Here is a 25824-nt window from a genome sequence, read left to right on the forward strand (position 1 = left end):
TGGCCTGTGGAATAGCAACTTTCCAGATTTCTAATAATCTGGAGTTAAGCAAACCGTCCTTCCCATGGTGCAGAATCATCCAATAGAAATATAGTGTGGAAACATCCAGCAGAAATCATGAGAATGATTGTGAACCTGGAAAAGGTAATATTTTGTCTTCCCAACCTACAGGCTTTGGTTTTTGTTGAGGTGTCCCTTAACACAAGGACAGATCGTGAAGCTGAAGCTCCAATACTTTGGCCACCTCATGAGAAGAGAAGACTCCCTGGAAAAGACCCTGATGTTGGGAAAGATTGAGGGCACTAGGAGAAGGGGACGACAGAGGACGAGATGGTTGGACAGTGTTCTCGAAGCTACCAACATGAGTCTGACCAAACTGCGGGAGGCAGTGCAAGACAGGAGTGCCTGGTATGCTCTGGTTCATGGGGTCACGAAGAGTCGGACATGGCTAAACGACTAAACAACAACAACCCTTAACACAGCCACATTTGAGACTTGTATCTGTGAGCCTGCATGGATGTCCCTCATGCAGGCAGTGAGAAGATGAGACGCTTAGAAATCAAATGCCCACTCTAGCCAAGAAACGGCATTGCATGTGAACTGTAGGTGTGGGAGCCGCCCCTCCCAAAGCACCCTATTTTGACATTGTATGTTTTATTTATTGTTTATTTAGTTCATAAAATTTCCATACCACTTGATTGTTAAAAAAAAATTATCAGTAAAAACAGCTATTTAAAATATTCAAAAAATAATAAAATCAACAATGAGCTAAAAAAAAGATTAAAACACATATCTACATATCTGGGTAGGCTTGCTTAAGCAAAAAGGGTCTTAGCAGGCACTGAAAATAGAACAATGAAGGCTGCTAGCTGATGTCAATAGGCAGGGATGCTGCCACAGAAAAAGGTCGATTTCTTACAAATATTTTGTGGCATCTGTAATCGAAGCAGTCAAGCAGGCATACAAGATGTGGGGTAAGACGATTTCACAGGTAAACTGGTTCCAATTTGTTCCAATTTGTTAAGGGCTTTATATACCAATAGTAACTCTTTGAACTTGGCCCAGCAGCAAATTGGCAACCACTGCAGGCCTCTGAACAAAGGTGTCCTCTGCTGACCGGGGTCTTAAGTCTTTTGCCGCAGCATTCTGCACTCACTGCAGCTTCCAGATCAAGCACAAGGAAAGCCCCACATGCTGCACATTGCAGTAATCCAGTCTTGGCATGGCATATAGACAGTAGGGGAGCAGTGCTTCAGTGCCACCTACTTCCAAGCAGATAAAGGAGCCCCAGTAGCCAGCGAGACCTCTTCCCATGTATACAACCAACCTTCAAAGACTGGCCCGATCCTTTTTTGAAGGCTCACCTAGACAGCTGCCATTATTGTCAAGCCATCCATGCCAGCCACCAGGCAGAAGCAGACACCATTAGTAGCATTTCTGGACCAGAATGCTCTCTGGCTTGGTTGCAGAGGGACGTTTTGCAACACTCGACAAAGGAATCCAGCCCCATCAGTTTGGAATAGATATCCTTGTAGCTGCTGCACATGGTCTCGGTGGCACAGCCTTTCTGAAAGGTCACAGTTCTGTTCTCTGGAAAAGAAGGAAGACAGGTTTTGGGGATTTTTCGAGGGCCACATTCCCTTCTGGGCAATCTTCTGAGGGTCGCATGGCAGCAGTGGGTGGAGCCAGAGGGGAAAGTGGGCGGGGCAACTAATGGAAGCTTCGCCTTGTAGGGTAGGCTACAGTAGTTTCTACCCACACTTAAACAACCCTCTCCATTATAAGAGTTCAAGGACAAGCCAAAGAGAGAGAGACGTAGCCTGGGGATAGTTCTGCAGAGCTTGAGACTCTTAACCTCAGGGTCATGGGTTCGAGTCCCACAATGAGAAAATTTCTGCATTGCGGCGCGGGGGGGGTTGGACTAAATGACCCTTGTGGTCCCTTCCAACTTTAGAATTCTATGATTCTATGAAGGCCAAATAGAGATACAGTCGTACCTTGGAAGTCGAACGGAATCTGTTCCAAAAGTCGTTCGACTTCCAAAACATTTGAAAACCAAAGTGCAGCTTCTGATTGGCTGCAGGAATCTCCTGCAGCCAATCAGAAACCTCAGAAGCCTCGTCGGCTGTTCAGCTTCCAAAAATCAGTGCTTTTTTTCTTGGGGGATGCGGAGGGACACATACCCCTAAACATTTTGTGAATCTAACTTTGGCCTCATCGAGGGGCAGTATTTCTTTCTTTCTTTCATGCTTTATTGAAATTAAAAAGAAATAATGAACAAAAATTCATCCAAAAAGTAAAAACAGTAATATAGGTTACATCAGATCAAGATAAATTCTTCTTATGTCTATAATGAATGAAGTATTTCAATATGAGTAGGGAAAGGAGAGTACCCCTAAACATTTTTTGGGGGGGGGGAAGCACTGCCAAAAATAGTTCGCAAACTGGAACAGTCACGTCCGGGTTTGTGATGTTCGGGAGCCAAAACTTTCAGGAACTAAGCTGTTCGAAAACCAAGGTACTGATGGCTCCCCACTGCATTTTAGAGCAGCGTAAAACCTGCATCACATTCCACCTATGGCCAATAGAGGGCGAAATGGTCCTCTTATATTAAGCCATTTCCTACACGTAAAGAATGAGTGAGAAATTGAGGGTCCCTCCAAGAAACGGTGTTTTATTGCAGGTGTATTCTGCAACATGTTCTTAACACAAGGATGGTGCATCTGTGGTGGATTTGCCCTGTGATGCCTCCCCAATGCTGCCACATCCTTGCTGTCCGGAGGGGCTTTAAAGCTCAACCAAAGCAGGACAAAAACATTTGTGGCAGAAATAGTTACGGAGATAGGCACTCATTGGAAGTGAAGCAGTGTGTGCTCAATCTATTGAAAACGGGATAGCGTGTGCAAACACCTTGATAGCATCAGGAGCACAAATCAATACAGAGGTGCAATTAAAAGGATGTCTTCAGGGGGCGTGAAATTGACCAGAATCTGCAGGCTTCACTGTGGGAAACTTATCTGGGATCAGGGCGACCTAAACCCTTTGCTTTGGCACTTTCTACATTTCTGAAGCTGGAGAGGCACACTTAATCCATCCAAACAGGAAGACTGCAGAATGTTTGCTTACCCACACTTTTATAACACTTTAACTATCAAGGTTTCCCCCTCACCCGCCGAAAATCCAGGGAACTGTAGTTTTTTACGGGTACTGAGAATTGTTAGGAGACCCCCCCTCCTACCACCCTCACAGCACTACAATTCCCGGAGTGTTTTCCCCAGCCACTCTGGGCGGCTTCCAACAGAAAAATGAAATAAAATAATCAATTAAACATTAAAAGCCTCCCTAAACAGGGCTGCCTTCAGGTGTCGTCTAAAAATCTGGTAGCTGTTTTTCTCTTTGACATCTGATGGGAGGGTGTTCCACAGGGTAGGCGCCACCACCGAGAAGGCCCTCTGCCTGGTTCCCTGCAAGTTCAGGTTAAGAACTTAATTCGTTCTGGAGGTCCGTTCTTAACCTGAAACTCTTCTTAACCTGAGGTACCACTTTAGCTAATGGGGCCTCCCGCTGCCACTGCGCCACCACAGCACAATTTCTGTTCTCATCCTAAAGCAAAGTTCTTAACCCGAGGTACTATTTCTGGGTTACCGGGGTATGTAACCTGAGTTGTCTGTAACCTGAGGTACCACTGTAAAAGGGTTGGTTGTTAAAACCACTTTCAAGTCTATGGTGTGGAGATGGTACAAAAGCAAGAATCTCCTGTCCTCAAAGGAACCCAGCTCCTTGTGTGTCTGCATGAATAACAGAGTTCAGATGTGCCTAAAAGAGGGAACACCAAGAACAGCGACTCACACAGAGAAGCAATGGGGCACCTTCCCTGAGAACAGGTCACTTGGCTGCATCCTCTCTGTCAGGAGTTATTTCCTACCTGACGGAGAGGTGCTGCAGAATTAATTGCTCCTGGCACAGTGGTCCCTCGGTTTTCAAACATAATCCGTTCCGGAAGATCGTTCGACTTCTGAAGTGTTCGAAAACCGAGGCGCAAAGGGCAGCCTGCAAATTCAATGGAGAAAAAAACTCAGCGGAAGCCATTCGACTTCCAAGGCGCGTTCAAAAACGGAAGCATTTACTTCTGGGTTTTTGGCATTCAAAACTCGGCATTCAGCTTCCGAGACAATAAAAAACCGAGGTACCACTGTCACTGTAGATGCTGGTTGGGAGGGATCAAAGCCAGAACAAAGATGTAACAAATAACCTCCTTGTTTAAGGTAATTTCACATGGCCCTCAAGCAGTGTGTCCCAAAGGATGGATTCCTGTAGCAGCAGTTTTTCTGATCCATGCTTCTCTGTAACTCTTTGAGATAAGGAGCTGTGCCCTCTTTAGCATCTGATCGGGCTAACAGGCATGCATCCCAGTCCTCAGCCACCTCTGTATACGCACCCTTGCCGCTTCCTTACCTCTGTCGAAGACATGTACACACTGATCCATGACTCCTGTGCAATTTAAAACTTGCAGTCTGTCCTGAGTGCACTCCCCATGCCCAGACTCCTGGCAGGTGTAGCATTGCAGCCCATTGGGCTGTCCGGAAGTGATGACTGTAGAGTAAAGAAAAGGGGGGGAGAGACTTTAGTGATGATGATCTATTCAATTTCTTAAGTCACTTTTCTCCAAAATGCCTCAAGGCGACTTACAGAAATGCTGAGTTTTACGCAATGCTGCACCAGTGGAGTTCTGCTGGCCCTCTCCTCTGCGCCGGGCTCCGCACTCAGACTCCCCCCTCCAATGATGCAACATCATACACATGAAGTCATAGAATCATAGAGTTGGAAAGGAGCCCACGGGTCACCTAGTCCAACCCCCTGCCAATGCAGGAATCTCAGCTAAAGCATCCCTTACAGAATAGTGCATGCAATGTGCACCCATTTGTGCCATGCGCTGGACCCCCTCAATCTTGGGCGCAAGACAGGACCTCTATCTTCTGAAAAATGAGTACAACAGTGAAATCCAATTTTTACCGAAATTAAACATTCCGTGAATTTCCTATTTTTCAAAATATGAATTTGGAAGAGGCGCGACGACTCTCCTGCAGCTCTCCTGTTCATTCCCATGGGGCTTGTGCTGGGGAACTTCCCTGCAGACTGTGTCCTAGATTGTTATTATTTGGCATACAGGCAGGATCCTATACCTACCTGACAGAAGGTTATCAGAGCACGGCAATTGTCATTTACCTGGGAAGCTCCTGTTGTTGCAGTTGGAACTGCTGCAGACCTTTTGCTCAACAAAGGCAAAATCTCTCCCGATCTGGTACGCCACCAATGTGTCCTTAAAAGAACTGCCTCCACACCCCTTTATGATGGGTTCTGTTTCTTCACCTGGAGAAGCAATCATCAGGTGATGTCCATGCACAACAGGACCATTTTTGGATCTAAGAAATGCAGCTAGTACTGTAGATTGTTTTCCAATGGACACTACTCCACTTTTAACTCCAACTTTTAAACTCCAACTTGCAGTCCATGGGACTCTTGAGAGTCCCATGGACTGCAAGAAGATCAAACCTATCCATTCTTAAGGAAATCAGCCCTGAGTGCTCCCTGGAAGGACAGATTGTGAAGCTGAGGCTCCAATACTTTGGCCACCTCATGAGAAGAGAAGAATCCTTGGAAAAGACCCTGATGTTGGGAAAGATTGAGGGCACTAGGAGAAGGGGACGACAGAGGACAAGATGGTTGGACAGTGTTCTCGAAGCTACGAACATGAGTTTGACCAAACTGCGGGAGGGAGTGCAAGACAGGAGTGCCTGGCGTGCTATGGTCCATGGGGTCACGAAGAGTCGGACACGACTAAACGACTAAACAACAACAAATTATCTCACTAAATACATATTACAGCTTCTCCATACACTGTGTATGTTTAAATTTGCATGGCGGGTGTTATTTTGCTGTTCTGTGGAATAGCTTCCACAGTATCCACTGCCCTTTAGCATTGAGGCACTGTTCCTTTTTTTGCAATTAGCTGGAAGCGCAATTAAAACAGATTTCACACAGAACTTAATATAGTTCTATATTATCCAGCGATGCCAATGGCCAAGATCCATCTATGTCTACTCAAAAGTAAGCCCCTTTCAGCAAAGGTCTCTTGTAATTTGAAGTTTCCAGTTAGCTGGCTCCACTCATTTTATTGCATGGATATGGGTTAGTGGTGCATTGCCCCTTAATTGCCCCATATTAGTCAGTTTCCGTTCCCCACTGTAGCGGAGGAGAGTAGCAAATTATTTCCTTCGTGTTTTTTCCTTTCCTTTCCTTTATGGCTAAATAGCTCTCTTTCACTATAAAAGGAGTATTAAAATATGCAAGGAAATTAGTAATTAACCTACTGACCCACCAAGCAGGAAACAGAAGCCCTCAAACAAGAGGCAATTTATCACGAATCCAGCAGGAAGAAGTAACATGGTCAGAACAAAAAAACAGATAGCATTTAATTAAAGGAACTGTTGCCTCTAAAGGTTTTTGGAGTGCTTTGCCTGTCTAGCCTAGAAAGACCAGCTCTGCAATTGTATTTTATTGCAAAACATACACAGTCTTAAAAACATAGGAGAGCAACTCAGAAAACCTTGAAATACGTTTTCCCACCACCAACACCATGTGCATCCATTGCAACGGTGATTACTCTGCAGGTTGCGGTTGCACAGGTTCCCCTGCACCTATTGGCTAGTGACCATCACACCCTTAGCGATGCCTTAGTCTCTCCTATCCCCGTGCCTCTGTGCTTTGAATGCTTTGGTACCCACTTGGCAATACCTGGCAGGAAGCGCTGGGAGATCTGCACACAGTGGTCTTCACTCCCATAGCATGGCCCTGTGGGCGCATTGCGGCCACATTCAGCTGCGCTCCCGATGCAGGTTTGACACTGCACTCCATTCTTTGATCCATTTCCGTGAACTGTTGGAAGCAACAGTGAGTAGCAGGGAGAGAGACACAGATCATCAGATTCCAGTCCATTTCACCACCTGAGGCAAAATGGGAATTGCCGCCTACCGCCCCCTCTCACCCATATGCCCACCACTTCTGCCGCCTCTTCCCAGCTCTCAGCAAACTTGGCAAAAGCCAGAGCACTCCTCAGAGCATTGCCATTTGGCTCCTCCCCCCCCCCCCGGAGGGGTCAGCTGATCAGCAACATGGCGTGCAGGAACACCCTGGCTGTCACCAAACTCAGCAGGAGCCAGGGTGCTCCTCAGAGCATTCCACCTGGGGAAGATAAGCAGCAACACTGTGCGCTGTAACACCTCCCTCTTGGCAGCAGAAGAGGTGGGGAGGGCAGAATGCCGCCTCTTGCACTTCTGCCACCTGAGGCGGACTCTTCACCCTGCCTCATGGGTGGGCCGGCTCTGTCACATCCCCTAATTGGAGGCCCTTCTCTGTGTGTTCCCTCTGGCAGATGATGTGTGATGATGAGAGAATAGGCCTTTTCTGTAGTCTATGGAATGCTAACCCCATGAGCTGGCTACATTACCTACAAATACAAAGTTTATTTAAAAAACATAAAGAAATAGGATTTAATGAGGGGAAATCTAAATTACAAGAAATTTTGATTGATAATACGGCTAAATCATTGTCTAAGATGTATAAATTTTTGTTAGAATGGGAATTAAAAGACGAGGAGATAAAATCTGTGATGACAAAATGGGCTCAGGATGTAGGAAGACCAATTTATAAAACGCAGTGGGATAAATTGTGGAGATCGACAATGAGATTTACAGCGTGTTCAGGAATCAAAGAAAACATGATGAAGCTTGTATATAGATGGCACCTGACGCCAGAAAAACTAGCTAAAATCTACAAGACAGAAACAAAAGAATGCTGGAAGTGCCAGGAAAAAACTGGTACGTATTTTCACTGTTGGTGGGAATGTAAAAAAATATATAAATTTTGGAATGATATATATGAAAAAATGAAGAGAATGATAAAAATTACGTTTGAAAAGAAACCTGAATATTTTCTACTAAGCCTAATCCCAGAAAATATACCTAGAGATAGAATTAATATTTTCTTATATGCGTGTGCCGCGGTGAGATTAGTATTAGCTCAGAAATGGAAAGGAACAGAAATACCAACAATCCAAGAGTGGCAAATTAAAGTAGTAGAGTTCATGAACCTAGCAAGAATGACGGCGGTAATTAGGAACATATCAAAACAGAGAATAAAAACAGAATGGAGATACGTGGAAGAGTATTTTTAAAAAGAAAATATCAAAACAGAGCTAGTGATTTGTCTGGAATAGAGAAAACATGTAGGAATAATTCAGTTGGATTTAATAAGAGGGAAAGCAAACTAAAGAGGAAAACAATAGTAAGGGAAGCGATATATTGGCGATTGGAAGCCAATTTTAATCTAAAATGAATGGATTTCATGGAGATAGGCCCATGTGTTAAGATCTGATCTGGGGATAATTTTCTTTTTCTTTTTTTGTTATGTTATATTACGTTATGTTGTTATGTTATGTTATGTTATGTCATGTTATGTTACGTTATGTTATGCTTATCTAAGTTGATCTTGTTTATTATTTGTAGTTTGATTGAGTTAATCTATTTAGATCAACCTTGATTTGTTTATTTATGTTGATTAATTTATGTTGGGTGGCTTAAATATGCAGTTAGGTTATTTATGTTACCTTTGTTATGCTATGCTATTTAAGTTGCTAAGTTATCTTATGTTATTAAGTTACTTTAAATTTTCTAGTGTGTGTATACCTTTTTAAAACTTTCTAATAAAGTCTATTTTTAAAAAAATTTTAAAAAAGGAATGCTAACCCCATGAAGGCTTGCCGGGCACCAACACTGATAACTTTTCAGGGTTAACCTTTTTCTTTGCAGCAGTTGGTGATCGGTTTCTTTTTCCTTGGGGAGCTGTTCTGTGGTGGCCAGACCTACAGCATGTTAGGGGGATGGAGAGGTTGGGTTGCAAGTTCTCCATTAATTTCAGCGTGTCTACTCAGAGTAGGACTGGCATCGGATACAACACATTAGGTTTCGGCTTTCAATTGTTTTGTTTTCCATTTACTGTATAGGTTGCTTTACGCTGATTGGTGTGTTGCTTTGAGACACTTGTGCAAAAAGTAGAACAAAATAACAACAACAACAACTTTTTATTATTAGGAATTCATTAAGGAAATTTTCCATCAACACAAGTATTCCGAGCGCCTTCTGGCGGTTCCCTCATTGCGAGGTTACAGGGAACCAGACAGAGGGCCTTCTCGGTAGCAGCACCCACCCTGTGGACACCCTTCCATCAAATGTCAAGGAAATAAGCAGCTATCCTAATTTTAAAAGATATCTGAAGGCAGCCCTGTTTAGGGAAGCTTTTAATATTTAATGCTGTATTGTTTTAATGTTCGATTGGGAGCCGCCCAGAGTGGCTGGGGAGACTCAGCCAGATGGGTGGGGTATAAATCATTATATTATATCATTATTATAAATTATTATTATATTATTATTCCAGCTCCCCCTGACAGAACATTATTCCCTCTCCTGCCCCTGCATATTATTCTGAGGGTCTCTCCCCCACCCCCCAAGCTCCAAGCCAATTTCAGGGGGCACACGAGGGGAGAGGAGAGGGAAGCCCCACTCTGCTAGCAGAAGTCCTCGCATGGACGTCCACTAGCAGGACTAATTAGTTGAATAGGCTTATTTATTTTTGTTTGTTTGTTTGTTTGTTTGTTTGTTTGTTTGTTTGTTTGTTTGTTTGTTACAGTGGTACCTCGGTTTAGAAACACAATTGGTTCCGGAAGTCTGTACTTAACCTGAAGCGAACTTTCCCATTGAAAGAAATGGAAAGTGGATTAATCCGTTCCAGACGGGTTCGCGGAGTACTTAAACCAAAAATACTCAAACCGAGGCATACTTAAACTGAGGTATGACTGTACTGGCAAAGCACTGAGGTGATTTTTTCATGAAAGTGTTTATCACTGCCCCCAACATAGCCTCACAGCTAAATTCTGTTCACATCAACATGTGCATGCACCATTTGCGTGGACAGGCTGAGACCCCCCAAGCCCCAGGCGACCCCCGGGAGGAATAATGACACCTGACACACCCTCTATTGTGAGTGTGGGCGGTCCTAACTCTACCTGGCCAACTCCCTTGGCAAGGCCCCCCCCCCAGCCGGGTTTGGCTAATCGACGAGGCTAGGCGGGAACCTCCAGGTATCCAGCTTGGGGGGGGGGACAGCGAAGCCGGCTACCTTGACGGGGGTCTAGTCGTCTCCGGGGGGGCTGCGTGTGACCACACAAAAGCCACCACCCCCCAGTTAATGCAGGGAGCGGTCATTCTGTACCACATACCATCACGTGTCAGAGGCTGGCATAGATCGAAGGAGCAACAATACATCGACCAGCTTAAAGATCCCCTGTTCCCTTTCTGATAGCGGCGGCACAAATTCGAGTCGCCGCAGCCCAGTTTCACCGTTCCTGCATCCACTGCAAACAGAAGATCAAAGAAAGGAGTTAACCCATTGCCAGAGCAGGGCACTATTGCAAGCATCATTTTAGATATGCAAAGGATGTTATGTCTGGTCCAGGTCCAGTGCAAATCATTTTGTAAATAAACTCAAAGAAGAAGAATAAGTAGGGCCTTGAAATTCCCCACCGCTGGTGAGCAGTCTGGCAGGTGCACAGGTCCCCATGTCAATTTTCACCTCTGTGATGAGATATACTTTAAAGTACAGGGATTTTTTATGTTATAGCAAGTATTTAAATTATGGGTACGTATTTATCTACTTGCACTTTGACATGCTTTCAAACTGCTAGGTTGGCAGGAGCTGGGACCGAGCAACGGGAGCTCACCCCATTGCGGGGATTCGAACCGCCGACCTTCTGATTGGCATGCCCTAGGCTCTGTGGTTTAACCCACAGCGCCACCATGTCCTTATTTTCATTGGAGAAATGTTGGAGGACATGGGGTGATGCGATCCCCAAGCCAAGTAACTATACAACCTTTAGAAGGCATCTGAAGGCAGCCCTCTATAGGGAAGGGTTTTCTTTTAAAAAATGTTTAACATTTTTTTATTATGTTTATATGTTGAAAGCTGCCCAGAGTGGCTGGAACAACCCAGTCAGGTGGGTGGGGTATAAATAAACAATTATTAGTATTAGTATTAGTATTGAATGGGAAATCCCTATTTTCACTGGAGGAAAGATGGAGGGTATGTACTTACAACCAGCGTAGTCCTTGGTCTCAATGAAGCAAGCGTCTTGAGACTGGCCACAAACCTCCACTTCGTTCTGTGCACACTTCCCATTCTTGCTCAAGCACTTCTGGCATGTCAAGCTGTCGGCTGCAGAAAGACACAAAGACAGTGTCTGCTTTTTCCATGCTACATTAACCTGCAGTGGGGGTGCTCAGGCCCTCTCAGAGGCCCAGAGAGGCCACTTCCAGCTTTTGAGATGTTAAGTCATAAGAATAGCTAGTACAGTAGTAGCTTGTTCATATAGGTACAGTAACTGATTTCATCGCGGTATAAGCTTGTGGCATCTGAAGGGACACATTTCTCTTTATACAATATTTGCACCGGTCTGCCATCACCCTGCTTTCATGGGCTGTCTCCCAAGGTTCTAAAGGTGGGGAAAGGAAGAGGGGCAGGAAGAAAAAGTTGGATGATCCATATCTGTAGTAAGTGACTTGGAGAGGAAGAAAGGTCCCTGTGCGCGTGTGACAGTTGTAGTCTTCCATGGACAGGGGGGGAAGCGAAGGGAGGAACTGGGGGAAGAGGCAGGTGGAACTGGGTTAAAAGTGGCATTTGGAGGAATGGGATGTACAGTAAGGAGGAAGGGAGGACAGTTTCAGGGCTCTGGGTAAGACGGAGGGTACAACCAGTCTAGAGAGCTGAACTGCTTGTCAGTTTCTTCCTCCTTAGTCTCAAATTCCTCTAAGAAGGAAGAAAGGTATGGACAAAAGCAGACTTAGTTGCCTCTGCCTGTCATTGCCTCTGACTCTTCCTGTATTGGGCTCTAGCGCCACCTACTGTTGGGCTCCTTGCCTTCTGCCCTACCAGTCCAATGCAAACCAACCACCACTTCTGCTTCGACTAATGTTTCAACCCCACCCCTCTGATCTCGGTGGGATCTGGGCTCAACGACGGCTTCAATCTTATGCACTGTAAGTGGAAGCACTGTAAGTGCTACTTCGGGAAAAGAAAAAAAGTAACATGCATATGATTGCATTGTAAAGTTAGCTATATGGCGGTTGAACAAATTCACTGTGGCTTTTGCAAACTAAATTTGAAAGCTCAAATTTTGTTGTGAGTGGGGAGAGCCAGAATTGAGGAGCCCTTAATAAAACCCAACAGCCCCTTTCTCCAGCCCACGAGTTTTAGCCATATTTATGACCCCCTCCTATAGCTGGTGACACAGGAAGTCCTATTGAGTTCAATGGGACATACTCTCATTTCAATGTATATAGGATTTCAGCCTAAGCGAGACAACACAAAAGGTAATGGGGATAAAGCTATTCTGCCCCTTCCCCTGTGATCTAAGTACCACAAAAGTCCACTTCTAGAGGGCTAGAAAATTAATTGCAATATATTACATAGCTGCATATCTTTCAGACATTTTAGTCCCCATCCACCTGAATTGCCCTCTGTGCAAGCCTTGCTGGAGTTAGCAGGGCTTGGCCCAAGAGATGCTCTCTAGAGACCAACCCACTCAGTTCCCACATCACACAATGTGCACATGCAGCCAGATACACCTGAGACTTACCTGCGCCAAGGCAGAATATGAAGATCACAAGGGACAACTGAAACTTCATGGCAGCTTTGATGTTCAGATGAGGAGGAGCAAACCTGGCTTGCTTCAGAGGTGAGGGCTTGTCAGGAAGCTGACTTCGGAAACATAGAATGAAGCTTGGGCAAGGGGGTGTTTGAAACCTTCAGAACAGGAGATGATGAAGGGAAGAGCTGAGAAGAACAGGGGGAAACCGGCATGTTAGGTCTTTTATTATGGGAAGGAAGAGCACTGCAAAGATGCACAGATGACTCTGTCCGTAAGCGAATGATACCAATTTGCATTCAAGCGCCGATTTATTGAATGATTGCAATTATATCCTGCTCTTCCAATCCAAGGAGCCCATGGTGGCAAGCAGATATACAATTTAAAAACAATGCAAAAAAATTTTTTTAGAACAGTTGATGACATTCTAAAAACAATTGCAGTTAAAAACATCTCAAAGCAGTTACAATTAAAAACATGCTTCCAATCAATGATCTCGAGGTTGCCAGCAATATGCCTGGGTAAAAAGGACTGTTTTCAGATTCCTCCTGGAAGTTGGTAATAATGGAAACAGGTACACTGCACTAGGGAGGTCATTCCACAACAGGGGAACCACCAGTGTAAAGGGCCTTTTAGATGCATAGATGCGTCTGGACAAATTAAGATACCGGATTGCTGAGGTCTTGCCTATCTGCAGTGCCCCCAGACACTCTGTAAGCAAAATAAAACTTTTGTTTTTTTTTACGTTTTACAACAGGGAGAGTCCATGGAAATGACCCAGGGGGTCAGCCTCTAACAGCACCCCCAACTGGGAAATCCCGTTTCCCAGCTAATTTTCATCACCGTCCTTACAGAACTTGGCATGGAGAAAGTTCCCAGCAGTTGCTATCTATAAAAGACATTGATCTAGCAACAGCCGTCCATTTCAGACTCAGCTGGTACCTGTTCACTTAAGGCTTTGGGAAGCGGGAGAAATTGGATTCAGTTTGCATTTGAAGGCAAAACTAATCACCCTCTGAGGAAACCAATCATCCTTCCACATTTTGATTTTGAAGTGCGATTCTACAAAAATGCATATATGCTAAAGTGTACATTCACTAATGCGCTTATTAGTGAAGCTAACATACTAAAATGCTGCTGGGTTTTCTAATTGCAGGCCATTGTGGAAATGTGGAGAACTGAATTTAAAAATGGGAAAACGGGAAAACTGTAATTGGCCAGTTTGCAAATCCCCACTTGCAGGGTTTAAATTAAACAAAGAAGGTGATTTCTTCTAAGTTTTATCCAGAACAGACCATTGAAATTAACGGGCTTAATATAATCATGCAAATTAATTTCAGTGGTCTGCTCTGAGTAAAACCTAACAGGATACGATCCAATGCTACTGAAAATGACTTAAGCGCTGATCAGCTCTACCCCAACACTTACCAGTTGTGGTTGATTTTTGCAGAGGCACAAATGGATCTCCCTGCAGGTTAGTCTCATTGCCTTGTGGTTCATATGCTGTTATGTGCTTATCCACACAGGGGCCTGGGTATCTGGCCAACACCCCTTCCTCCCCGTCATCAATGCCACTTCCATGAATCGAGAACGTTTATCATATCCAAATACGACTGAGTTCACCGTACCAAGTTGGAACATGTCATTTCTGAGGAACTGGATTGTTGCGACATGGCCAACACACGAGGATTGGGAAGTCTGGGCAATCTTGAAAAACCTCATCAGAACAGTTTCTGTTTAGCAGCCACAGACCAACAGTCATTAATTATCCAACTCACTTTCTAGCGGCCTTAAAATGTAAACCCAGGTCAGGGACCCAGTGCAGGGTCTTGTGGTCTTGCAGGATTACAGAAGTTGGCCGGCCCTTCTATTAGGCAGACTGAGACAAAGACCTCAGGCAGTGGGGTGGACATGTAAAAGGGTATTGGGAAATGATCTAAAATGGATTGAAAAAAATATATTTAAAAGTACTTTCCCAAAAAAAAAAAGTACTTTGGGGATAATTCAGACTGAAATCCCCAAGTGTCATTTATTGAATATATGGAAAATAATTGTATACACCTGAAAACACTGGCAGCATTAAGATAAATTCAACAGTGCAAATACCGTAAGTTTTGATGGATGCAATAATGGAAAACTGATTGGTATAGTTTTTGTAAAATATGCAAGGATTTGAGATATGTAAAATAAACCATGGAAAGAGAAGAAGCGATGTCATTGATATCTTAAGGGTGTAAAATGTGTATTTGAAATTGAAAAAAACAGAAAATTTAATCCAGAGGTGAGGCCCTCCACGTCCAGCTCCTCCGCTGCTCTAGGAAGGAGCAACGGGGTCCTCAGAGGGAGGCAATCGGGGCGCGGCGGCCATGTAAGTGCTTCTGTCACCATCACAGTTTTTGCTCTAGTGCAGTGGTTCCCAACAGGTGGTCCGGGGACCCCCAGGGGTCCGCGAGCTATGCCAGAGGGGTCCGCAAGATGCTATTAGAATAAAAAATATATTAAATATATTTCGTATGATAACAGATTTTTTGTTTTGGTCGCTTCCTGCATGAGCAGAGTCTAGCGCAAAACTAGAATTAGATAGAGGCAGTAGTTCTGCTGTATGCCGTTAGGTGGCGCTTTACAAACACTACTATTTTGCAAAGAGGCAGCGCGCACATTCTACTAACACTCACCTCCCCAAGATGCTTTGCACGCGTCAGCTTCATTTGTGTGCTACTGCGCAGGTACCCTGTCTTCTCCATTCCCCTCCCTCCTCCCTGGCGCGCGCTGCCTCCTTGCAAAACAGTAGTGTTTACAAACAAAGCGTTGTTTTTTGCTGAAGCTACAGTTCGCGTAGTTAAAAATGGACCGTTGGTTAAAAAGTGGTTCATCTCATTAAGAACTGAAAATTAAAACTAACTGTATACTGATGGAGTACTCTGTTGTAACTGTAAAAAACGTATAAATATAAAATATAAAAAGACTTAATTTGGCTCTCACTTTTTAATTTTAGGATTAGGAATTAATGGGGGTCCTTGTCACAATAGTGGCTTGATGAGGGGTCCTCGAGAAAATTTTGTTGGGAACCCCTGCTCTAGTGGTTGTGTCTAAAATTAGGGCCTCGTCAGTGCCGACGGTATTACAGCAGAGGCAGAAGTTAAAGTCCCCCAAAAATGTAAGCTGGGTGGGAGGCCCCTGGTGCAGGTAGCGTAGATCACGTAACACCAATAAACCAATTTGTAAAAGATGTTCTTAATCACTTTTGGCGTGTGTGCCCTATGTCATCTACAAATAAATGACAGCAAAAAGTAGCGTGTTTAGCTCATCTGTGATGAAAAGGGCCTTCACAGAACTATTTGGTATCTGAGGTGAAGGACAAAATAGTGCCTTGCCTGAATTCCTCAGACAGAAGCAGTTACAGTTAAAGCATTCTCATACCACTTTTAAGCAGACATGGCTTTGCCCAAAGAATCATGGGGCTTGTAGTTTGTTATGAGTGCCGAGAGTTGTCAGGAGATACCCGTTTCCCATTCCCCGAGCAGTTTAACCATGAATTCCTCCATGAAGGGAACTATGGAAATTGTAGGTGATTCTTTGAGGCCACTGATTCAGCATAGGCAGGTGAATAACTGGAGCCTAGCCAAGTTTCCAGGGGCATTTATTTTATTTTCACTCGTTTGGCTGCCTCTCTCTGCTTTGTGTACATTTTTTAAAGGAAAAATTCTTCTTTACTAAGTGGCCCAGTCAGGAATCATGTGACCCATTAGGGTTTGCAATATGACAGCACCACCAAATCAGATCAGATGAGTGAGCCATGCTTTCTATCCCCATTTTGAAAAGAACATTTTCACACAGATCTGCAACCCTCCCAAATGATGGCTGATGCGATTCCCAGGGGATTTTTGTCCCCCTCCTTGGAATCAGCACACCCCAAACTGGCTCAATTCTAAGCATTATGTTTTGCTGTGAGCTACTAATTTTCACGGAGTTATTCACAGGCTAAAGTGTTTTGCTTGGTTATAAATGGCCATTTGTAACTGAGGGTTTTAGAAAAGCTTTCCACACCTAAACGGCTCCAAAGAAACCAGATGAAATATTCAAGAGACTTCGCAAGAGCATGAGGACAACAGTTAATGCCTTAACAACTTTATTAATGGTAGAAGGGAAATATGAGTGTTACACCACAGAAGAAAATGTGGAAGGGGGAGCTGCGTAATTAGAAACTGCCTCGTTTGGCAATTTCCTCTCCTTCCAATGCAGCAATAGGATTGCAAGTGCAAATTTTGCAGGTGTTATTTCAGAAACTGCATGGCCCTGCCCTCTAGTGGCATGCTGGGGAAACTGCTGTTAGAGGCACAACATGACTTTCTCCTCCTCCTCCTCCACCTCCACCTCCAGCCCATACCTTGGATTGGTACCCACAGCCCCGAGATTAAGAGTTGCGTGCTCTACCAAACTGACTGCATTGTTAGATTGCGATCCCAGTAAATGGTCAGGGATAATGAGAGCTGGACTCCAACCATATGGGCCACTAGTACTACCTACCCCAATGGGTAGCTCCTTTGCAAGGTATTAAGACAGAGGCCACTGGGCGCTTCGCTGCCCAGGATCTTCTAGCCCAGCCTTCTAATTCAGTGCTAGCCTGGTCGCCGCAAGTGACCGGGAATTGCATGCAGATCGAGTGACCAGGCAAGGTGGAGGAGAGACAGATCGCTCCATCCAGTAATGACTGGGATTGGTAGGGCAGGAGGAAGGAAGCCCAGCAGTAGGCAAAACCAGAGCCTATAGCAGCTTCCTAATAAGGAACACGTGTACAGCTTATGTTCATCGCAATGCAGGAATATGCAGCTGTCCCTTAGGGGGAAACGAACCTGCAACCTCAGTGTTATCGGCACCACGCTCTAACCAACTGAGCTATCCAGCTGAGGTGGAGCCGACTAATCCCAGGTCTGCCCCACACCAACCTCCCTGCCGAGTTGTACCAGGGAACCCCTGAAAACTAAAGAGGAGGCAGCTGACAGCCCGCGTCACCCGACAGACTGGGTTGTGAACTGCCCTGAGATCCACGGGTAAACAAATTTAATAAATAAATAAATAAGAATAAGGTGGTGACCAACAGGGTGCTGATTTGAGGTGAGCAGGGCAGTGTGCCAGTCACCCTACCCTAAGCGACCAGGCTTCATGGGGCTCCATACTTCCATCAAGCTGCTCTTTCGATTCCACCAGCAAGTGGACTGGGCTGCTGCATTGTCTCAAGTGCCATGGAGCTCCCCTCCACCAGGTGGCGCTCTGACTCCACTGCTTCGAAGGAAGTAAAACACATAGACACCAGCCCTTTGTTCTTAAAGAGCCAGGCCGCATCCCTCCAATTCCACCAGGCTTAACTTCTGCCCGTTTCAATCATGCGCATTTATAAGGACAACCGCATAAGAAAATCCCAAAAGTGTTAACGGTGTGACGTTTGCCACTTTTGAAATCTGCAAAAAGTATCGTTTTTGTTGTATGTTTATTTATACCCCACCTTGTTCCCTGACGGGGACTCAAGGCGGCTTACAGACAAAAGTAAGAATAGCTAAAAACATAGCAGCATCACAGCACCTAATACATTAGGAAAAAAGCATGTGAGTCCCAGACTCCGATTCTATCAGCTGCATGAGACAGTGTAGAAAGTTTGATAATACATTAGTTTCCTTTCCTACACACCCTTCTCCACTTATGTCCGTGGATTTATCTCTAGGAAGCATTCCAAATTACGTCACGTATCTGAGGCAAAGTGAGCTCCGGTTTCCAAAAGCTGAAGCTACCACATCAGTTACTAAACCTGCCACTGAATGCTTAATGGCACATGACAGACAAGTCTTTGGTCCTCCAGATGTTGATGGACTACAGTGTCGAAGGACTACAACTTCCATCACCCCAAGTCAACATGGCCAATAGAAAGGGAAGATGGGAGTTGTGGTTCAGCAGCATCCAGAAGGCCACAGGTTAGTCACGTGACATTATTATAAAACAGGAACGGGGATCCAATTGCCTTCCAGGTGTTGGGTTACAGCTCCCATCAGCCCAAGTCAGCATGGCTTACACCAGGGTTTCCCAAACCTGGGTCTCCAGCAGTTTTGGACTACAATTCCCATTATGCCTGACCACTGGTCCTGCTGGCAAGGGATGATGGGTGTTGTAGTCCAAAAACAGCAGGAGACCCAAGTTTGGGAAACACTGGCTTACATGCAGGGGTGATGGGTTCAGCAACATCTGGAGGGGTTGGCCGCCCCTGAGTAACAGGGAACTGTGGAGCCTTCTGGAACACTGCACAGAAATTGCTCGTCTAAATCTTGCTCTCATTCCAATGGGGGATGGCGGCCTCATGCAATTCCCGTTTGTCAAAACCAGGTTCCAAAACAAGATCATGGTCCCATGACTCCATAAACATCAACAAGTAGATCAGCCATGTTAAAGCTAAAGCAGGAACGTAACAGTGCTAAGGCATCTGAGGAAAAGTCACAGAGGCGCCTAGGGACTGCGGCCTTGTTCCAGCTGCCTCAGACCTCGCTTTCAAAGGCCTTCATGAGGACCCTTTGGGAGTCATTAGCCAGCTCTTCCAAGCACTGGCTCAACATGTAGTAAGTGGTGTGGAAGGAAATCCCGCCGGATGCCAGGGCTCCGTAAATCGGAATCCGGTGGATGAAGAAATTGGCCACCACCAAGCCTGTCCCAGTGGCCTTCCCCAGCAACCCAATGACCACTTCCCTGTTGATGCTCCGGCCTAGAGTGCTGTGGACTTCGGCCCTCAGGACCTCCAGTGGTTTCCCCGACCGCTCGGCCAGACGGGTCAAGGACGCTGCATCGAGGCCAAAGTCCTGCCGGTAGGTGGACAGCTTCCTCAGCAAAATGGAGACATCGCAGGTGAAGGCCAGGCCCGGCAAAGGGACGGCGGCCACCAAGCTGGAGATAAGAGCTACCTTCCAAACCTCCTGGTGAAGGAGCTGCCTCTTCTTGTCTATGATGACCGAGGAGACGTTGGGCAGTGACAGCAGGAAGGCGTGGCGCTTGTGGCTCGGAAGTTCTTGCTCCAGGGTTTCCTCGAAGACTTGGAAGTCAAACTTGTCCATCTCGAAGCTGCTGAGCAAGAAAACCTTGGTGTCTGCCAGCCCGGCCTTGGCGAGCTTCTCCCGGCAGTCAGTCCGGATCTGCTCCAGGACTTCCTCGTCGGCTGGAGGGTTCCTCCGCCTCCTCATGGACTCCAGGTCATTGTCCAGCTTGGTGCGCACGAAATAGAACCGCTTGCCTTCTTTGACAATGGCCTTGGCCAAACGGACGTGGTTCTCCTTAAACCTCTCCGAGGCCAGGATGATGAAGAAGTCGTAGCGAGAAAACTCCACCGCTTCTAGGTAGCGTTCAGCCTGGAAGTTGGGTGTGCCAATGCCAGGGAGATCCCACAGGATGACATTGGGGTGGGCGGGGTAAGGATATGGCGTAGGCTGGGCTGTGGTCTCTGTCACGCCCGTCTCCGCAGCTCCCTCATCCTCATCGCCCACACCCCTCAAGGCGTTGACAAAGGTGGATTTCCCAGCGCCCGACTCCCCCGTGATGCCAATGTCAAGATGGGCATTCCAGAGGGTCTCCAGGCTGCACTGAATGCGGGTCACCACTTCCGAGAGGCCTCCCAGCTCATAGGCCTCCTGGATCTCTGCAATCTCCTGCTCGCTGATCACCTCGTAGTCCAAGCGAGTGGGCTTTAGGACCCTGTGGGGGCAAACAGGACACAGCAAGGGAGAGGGAGCAAGAACTGGGATTAATAGTGTAACTATAGTTGATCTCCTATTATATTAACATCATTGGTATCCAATGGCTAGAATTAATATCATATGAAATTAATGTTGTATTGTGGAGCCCTCCATTCCAGTTCCCATTTCCCACCCCATTGGTCAGCAGGCATTCCACAGCAACTAAGCTCATTCAAAGGTGGCCACACTTTTTGTTATTTCTATACAATTTTTATTAAATTTTTCATTTTACAATTTAAATTACCGTATTTTTCATTCCATAAGACACACTTTTTTCCTCCTAAAAAGTAAGAGGAGGTTCTGTGCGTCTTATGGAGCGAATGCATGGTCCCTGGAGCTGAATTGCCCAGGGGCTAAAGGCAGATCATGGTTGTTGTTTTGGTTTTTTTTTAAGAAAGAGCTAAAGGCTAACAAGAGGGAATGAGCAGAAAGGAACCCGCTCAGCAGCTGATTGCAAGAGATCGGGAAGGGAGATAAGAGAGCTAGCTCCCTTCCCGGCCCCTTGCCTAGGCCTCAATTATTGTCTGCAGAGGGAGACATGTAACTGACTGGTTAGATTATCTGTCTGGAAACTGTAGAAATGGGCCTCTTTCCTTTCCTATAGAAGAAGCTGCAGAACTGTGAGTTGAACCCCATAAAAACAGGAATTTTTTTCCCTTTGCAAGGAAACTCAGCAACTTTGAGCTGATCCTAAAAAATGGAGCTTTCCCCCTTTGCAAAAAAGATGGACAACTCTGAGCTGACACACCACCCCCCCACAAAAAAGGGGCTTTTCCCATTTGCAAAAAAAGCTGCACAACTTTGAGCTGATCCTCAAAAATGGAGCTTTCCCCCTTTGCAAAAGAAGCTTCCTCAAATATTTAATGGGGGGGGGGGCAAAGGCACGTAGGCCTCTAGGAGTTGGCTGCTATGCCTAGGACAATTCAAGAAAGAAAGAAAAATCTTGTTTTCCTCCTCTAAAAACTAGGTGCGTCATATGGTCAGGTGCGTCCTATGGAGCGAAAAATACAGTACTCATTTTTGCATCCTAAAGATATCAATAACTTCCCTTCTTCCCTGGTTCATTTTACATATCATAAATCCCTGCATATTTTACAAAAAACTATACCATTCAGTATTCCATTATTGCATCCATCAAAACTTATTTGCACTGTTGAATGTATCTTAATGCTGCCAGCATTTTCAGCTGTACACAATTATTTCCCATATATTCAATAAACATTTTCCAATCTTCTCTAAACGTATGTTCTTCTTGTTCTCTTATTTTATATATTAAGTCTCCAAGTTGTGCATATTCTGTCAACTTAAGATGCCATTCTTCTTTGGCTGGGACCTCACTCGATTTCCATATGGGAGCTAACAAAACATGGGCCACAGTTGTTGCATCCATAAATATGGTATCCTTTTTTGACACCTGGGAATTTCAGTCTAAATTATCCCCAACAGGAAGCACTCTGGTTGTTGTTGTTGTTGTTGTTGTTTGGGGCGGGGGGGACATTTGAAAAACAAAATTCAATTCATTATGTGATCATTTCCCAACACCCTTTTTACCCTTTTACAAGTCCAAAGAGGTAGAGGGAACGTTTTTTCATATGTGGTCGACTTATTAAAAGGTTGCCACCCTTTTTGGACCAGTGGACCCGTTTGGAATTCCGAGAAAGTTAACACTGCACTACACTGGATTGACACAGCTTCATTTGATTGCAACTCGGGGTAGCAGGAGCATCTTGGAGGTGGGGGTTGTTGCTTGTAAACAAACACTGTTTTCTCCACAGGGGAGGCACAAACAGAGACCAACAAGGCCACTTCTCTGGTTGCTTTGCTCTGAGCAAAAGTCCTGATGACACTCGAGCAAAGGCCACCAGGATATAAATATCGGCCTGCGCTTGTAATTTACATTCCTTGTCGCTCCACAAGAACATCAGCCAAAGGCCCTTGTCCTTATGAGCGACGTGCCCATGCCCACAGGCACCTGGTCTCAGAACTCTGTTCATGAAGTCCCTGTAGGTTTTCTTCCATTAAACTTAAGAACGTAAGAGCCCTGGTGGATCAGATCAAAGGTTTGTCCAATCCTGCATCCGATTCTCACAGTGGCCAGCCAGTTACAATGAGAGTTGTTGGGAGACCCCTATTGGCTTCCCAAAACGTTCGCAAACCAAGGCGTGGCTTCCGATTGGCTGATTGGCCCCAGAAACAATTCTGACAGCAGAAACAGACATTTGGCTTCCAAAATACGCTCACAAACTGGAACACTGACTTCCGGGTTTGCGGCGTTCGGGAGCCAAAACGTCCAAGTACCAAGGCGTTTGACAACCAAGATACGACTGTATTATGACCAGGCATCCCCAAACTTCGGCCCTCCAGATGTTTTGGACTACAATTCCCACCATCCCTGACCACTGGTCCTGTTAGCTAGGGATCATGGGAGTTGTAGGCCAAAACATCTGGAGGGCCGCAGTTTGGGGATGCCTGATTATGACTATCCACTTTCTCTGTGTCACACGTAATTTTACACACCTCTATAGTGTCCTCTCCCTTTAATCACCTTTTTTTCTTTTTTCTTTTTTTTTTTTTTTATTTTTTATTAATAAAAAGTTTTTATTAATAATTTAAACAAATACAACAATAAGAAAACGAAACGAAACAAAAACAAAACAAAACAATTCAGCACATTATCAAATACAAAAAATCCCCCACCCCCACCCTGAGTCCTACCCCCACCCCTATCCCTAATCCTTCACAACCTAACTTAGACTTATCTATACTATACTTGTTTCCGGTCACACACGTTGATACACGGTAAGTACTTAATTTTTGTATCTACTAAATTCACAAAACAAAACAAAAAAAGATTATGGTTATTACAATGTCAATAACATTCATATAACTAATTTGCTATCTTTTTGATTCTAGAGTCCTGTTACATCAGAGAGGAGAGACGATTTATCTATATAAGTGCTCAGATAAACGGTAAGTGACTCCCATTTCCCTACGTTGTCCTCCAGGTTTGTTTCTTTCAATATTTCGTGTTTTCTTGCCAAGTTATAATATAAAATTAATTTTTCTAACCATTCCTCCTTTCTTGGGATTTCTTTTGACTTCCATGCTCTTGCGACTAGTAGTCTTGCTGAAGCAGTCGCATAGCTCACTACACATCTATCTTTAGGTTTTATATCCTCTCCCAGCATTCCTAATAGGAAGGTTTCTGGTTGTTTTTTGAAAGAATATTTCAGAATTTTTTTCAACTCATTGTAAACTAATTCCCAAAATTCCTTGATACGATCACAATTCCACCAAACATGAATATATGTACCTATTTCTTTGCAACATCTCCAGCAGATATTATTGGCACTAGGATACATTTTAGCTAGTTTGGCCGGCGTTAAATGCCATTGATTTTGCATTTTGAATAAATTTTCTAACAAATCGTAATTTGGAGTAAATTTCGAATCTCTTTTCCATAATTGTTCCCATTTCTGCAAATTAATTATTTTACCCAAATCCTGACTCCATTTGATCATATAATTTTTTGTTAGCTCCTCCTCCGTTTCCCATTTTAACAATAATTGATACAGATTGGATATATATTTACCTTCCTTATCGATTAAGATTTCTTCTAATTTTGATTTGTCTTTAAACTGAAAAGCCCTGAGCCTCATAGGGGAGCGGCTTCATCCCCTTGATCACTTCCGGCAACCCTTTTCTAGTTCCACAATATTATTATCGTCATTATGAATCTTAGTCATGTTCATTCATTGATATGATTCTATGTTCCTACGGCTCGCTTGAGCTGGTTGCCTGACTTACCTCTCGTACGTGTGGACGTCGTCCAGCAACACTTTTCGCAGCTGGGGGCAGTCCAGGGCGAAGGGTTCAAAAGCAGAGATCAGGAAGACAAAGGGCTCCCCGAGACCGTGGGCCCCCAGCGACTCAGCACAGACACCCCGCAGGGCCTGCAGGGCCTCGGGCCGGTTGTAGTGCTCCCCCATCAACCGCTTGAGGGTATGAAGATCCAAATCAGCCTTGGTGCGGGCAAAATAGACCTTCTTGCCAGCCGCCCGGGCCTCCCTGGCCAGGTGGGCATGAGTCTCGTCAAACTTGCCATCTGTCGCCACGACAAAAACGTCAGCCTCCTTCAGCCACCGGTCGGCCTGCCCCTCACAATCCAGAGCTAGTTCCCAGATCAGTAAATTGGGATGGGATGGGTCGGGGTACATGACAGGGCCCCCGGATTTAGGTGGGGCATCCAACGGAGCACATCCGACATCGTTTTCGGTCATCCCACGCAGGGCATTGAGGAGAGCCGATTTTCCCACCCCTGATTTTCCCACAAGGACCACGGAGACATCCCCTTGCTCTGGGGAGCTCAGCACAGAGCCCTGGGGGGTCTTTAGAGCCATGTTGGATGCAGGGAAACAGGGCTTCTCAAGAGATGCTGCGGAAACATAAGGAAAGGGGAGAGGTGGAAAGAGAGAGAGAAACAACAACATTACTTAGAGGCTGTGATTAAACGCAATGAGCTTGGCTGTATATATGTTAAGTCCACACACACACACACACACACAAACCACCAAAATGGAATGAGTCTGGCCTCAAGCTGAGGACCGCAGCCATGGTGTATCTCCCAGGTAACCTGGTCCTGAATGGTATAACCTGGTATAATATTGAACCTGGGTAGCAGATCGGCAAGCAGTACGGTACAACCCCCGCAAGCAAGGTGTTATATGCTGGCGGGGAGGTTTTCACCCCAAACGGGCAGCTGGTGCAGATCTCCGAGCAGGAGTGCTATATGCTAACATGGCCTCATCCTGCAGCTTCCAGATCAATTTGCAAGAGAAGCCTCACAAAAAAAGCATTGCATTAATCCAGCCTTGAAGCCACCAGCCCCTGAAGTCGGTCATCGCCCGCGACCCTTCTCCTACGTTTTGGCGTAAGGGTTGAGCCTATGGCATAAGAGGGCCGCTGATTCTTAGGCAAGAAAACAGGTTGATTAAGCGATCTGGCAGACACAGCGGCGCACTAATGCGGAAAGAGGCCGGAGAGTATTTTTGCCTTTTCCATCAGGCCGGGAAGATCTTCAGGCAGGCAGAACGAATTCGTTTTATGGAGGCTGAAGAAGATGGGGAGACACCCGCCGGGCTGGGCTTGCTTACCCGCTTACAAGGCAGCGCCCCGGGACCGCTCGCTCGGCTTCCTGGCGTTGTCCCCCTTTGGCTGCTTCCTCATCCCACCCGCCTGCCGATGCGCTCTGATCTGTTTTCCCTTCGCATCCCAGAGACGTCAGAGGAGCCTTTCCGCCTGCCA

At 45.4% G+C, this 25824-nt stretch overlaps 2 protein-coding genes across 2 annotated transcripts; both read right to left on the reverse strand.

Moving 5' to 3' along the window:
- Positions 1-671: 671 nt before the first annotated feature.
- LOC118088006 (urokinase plasminogen activator surface receptor) lies at positions 672-12942 on the reverse strand. Its single transcript, XM_060275634.2, has 7 exons — positions 12746-12942; positions 11206-11325; positions 10334-10468; positions 6796-6936; positions 5227-5370; positions 4456-4593; positions 672-1590 (listed from the first exon to the last, which is right to left on the reverse strand). The coding sequence occupies exons 1-7, from the start codon at positions 12792-12794 to the stop codon at positions 1385-1387; spliced, it is 933 nt and encodes a 310-aa protein (XP_060131617.1). The 5' UTR covers positions 12795-12942; the 3' UTR covers positions 672-1384.
- Positions 12943-16866: 3924 nt separating this feature from the next.
- LOC118086984 (interferon-inducible GTPase 5) lies at positions 16867-25807 on the reverse strand. Its single transcript, XM_035119131.3, has 3 exons — positions 25674-25807; positions 24328-24955; positions 16867-20479 (listed from the first exon to the last, which is right to left on the reverse strand). Exons 2-3 carry the CDS (start codon positions 24918-24920, stop codon positions 19276-19278), a joined length of 1797 nt encoding a protein of 598 aa, XP_034975022.1. The 5' UTR covers positions 24921-24955; positions 25674-25807; the 3' UTR covers positions 16867-19275.
- Between the last annotated feature and the right edge of the window lie 17 nt (positions 25808-25824).

Source organism: Zootoca vivipara, chromosome 6, assembly GCF_965207765.1.
Source record: "Zootoca vivipara chromosome 6, rZooViv2.hap1.1, whole genome shotgun sequence".
NCBI classification, from domain to species: domain Eukaryota; kingdom Metazoa; phylum Chordata; class Lepidosauria; order Squamata; family Lacertidae; genus Zootoca; species Zootoca vivipara.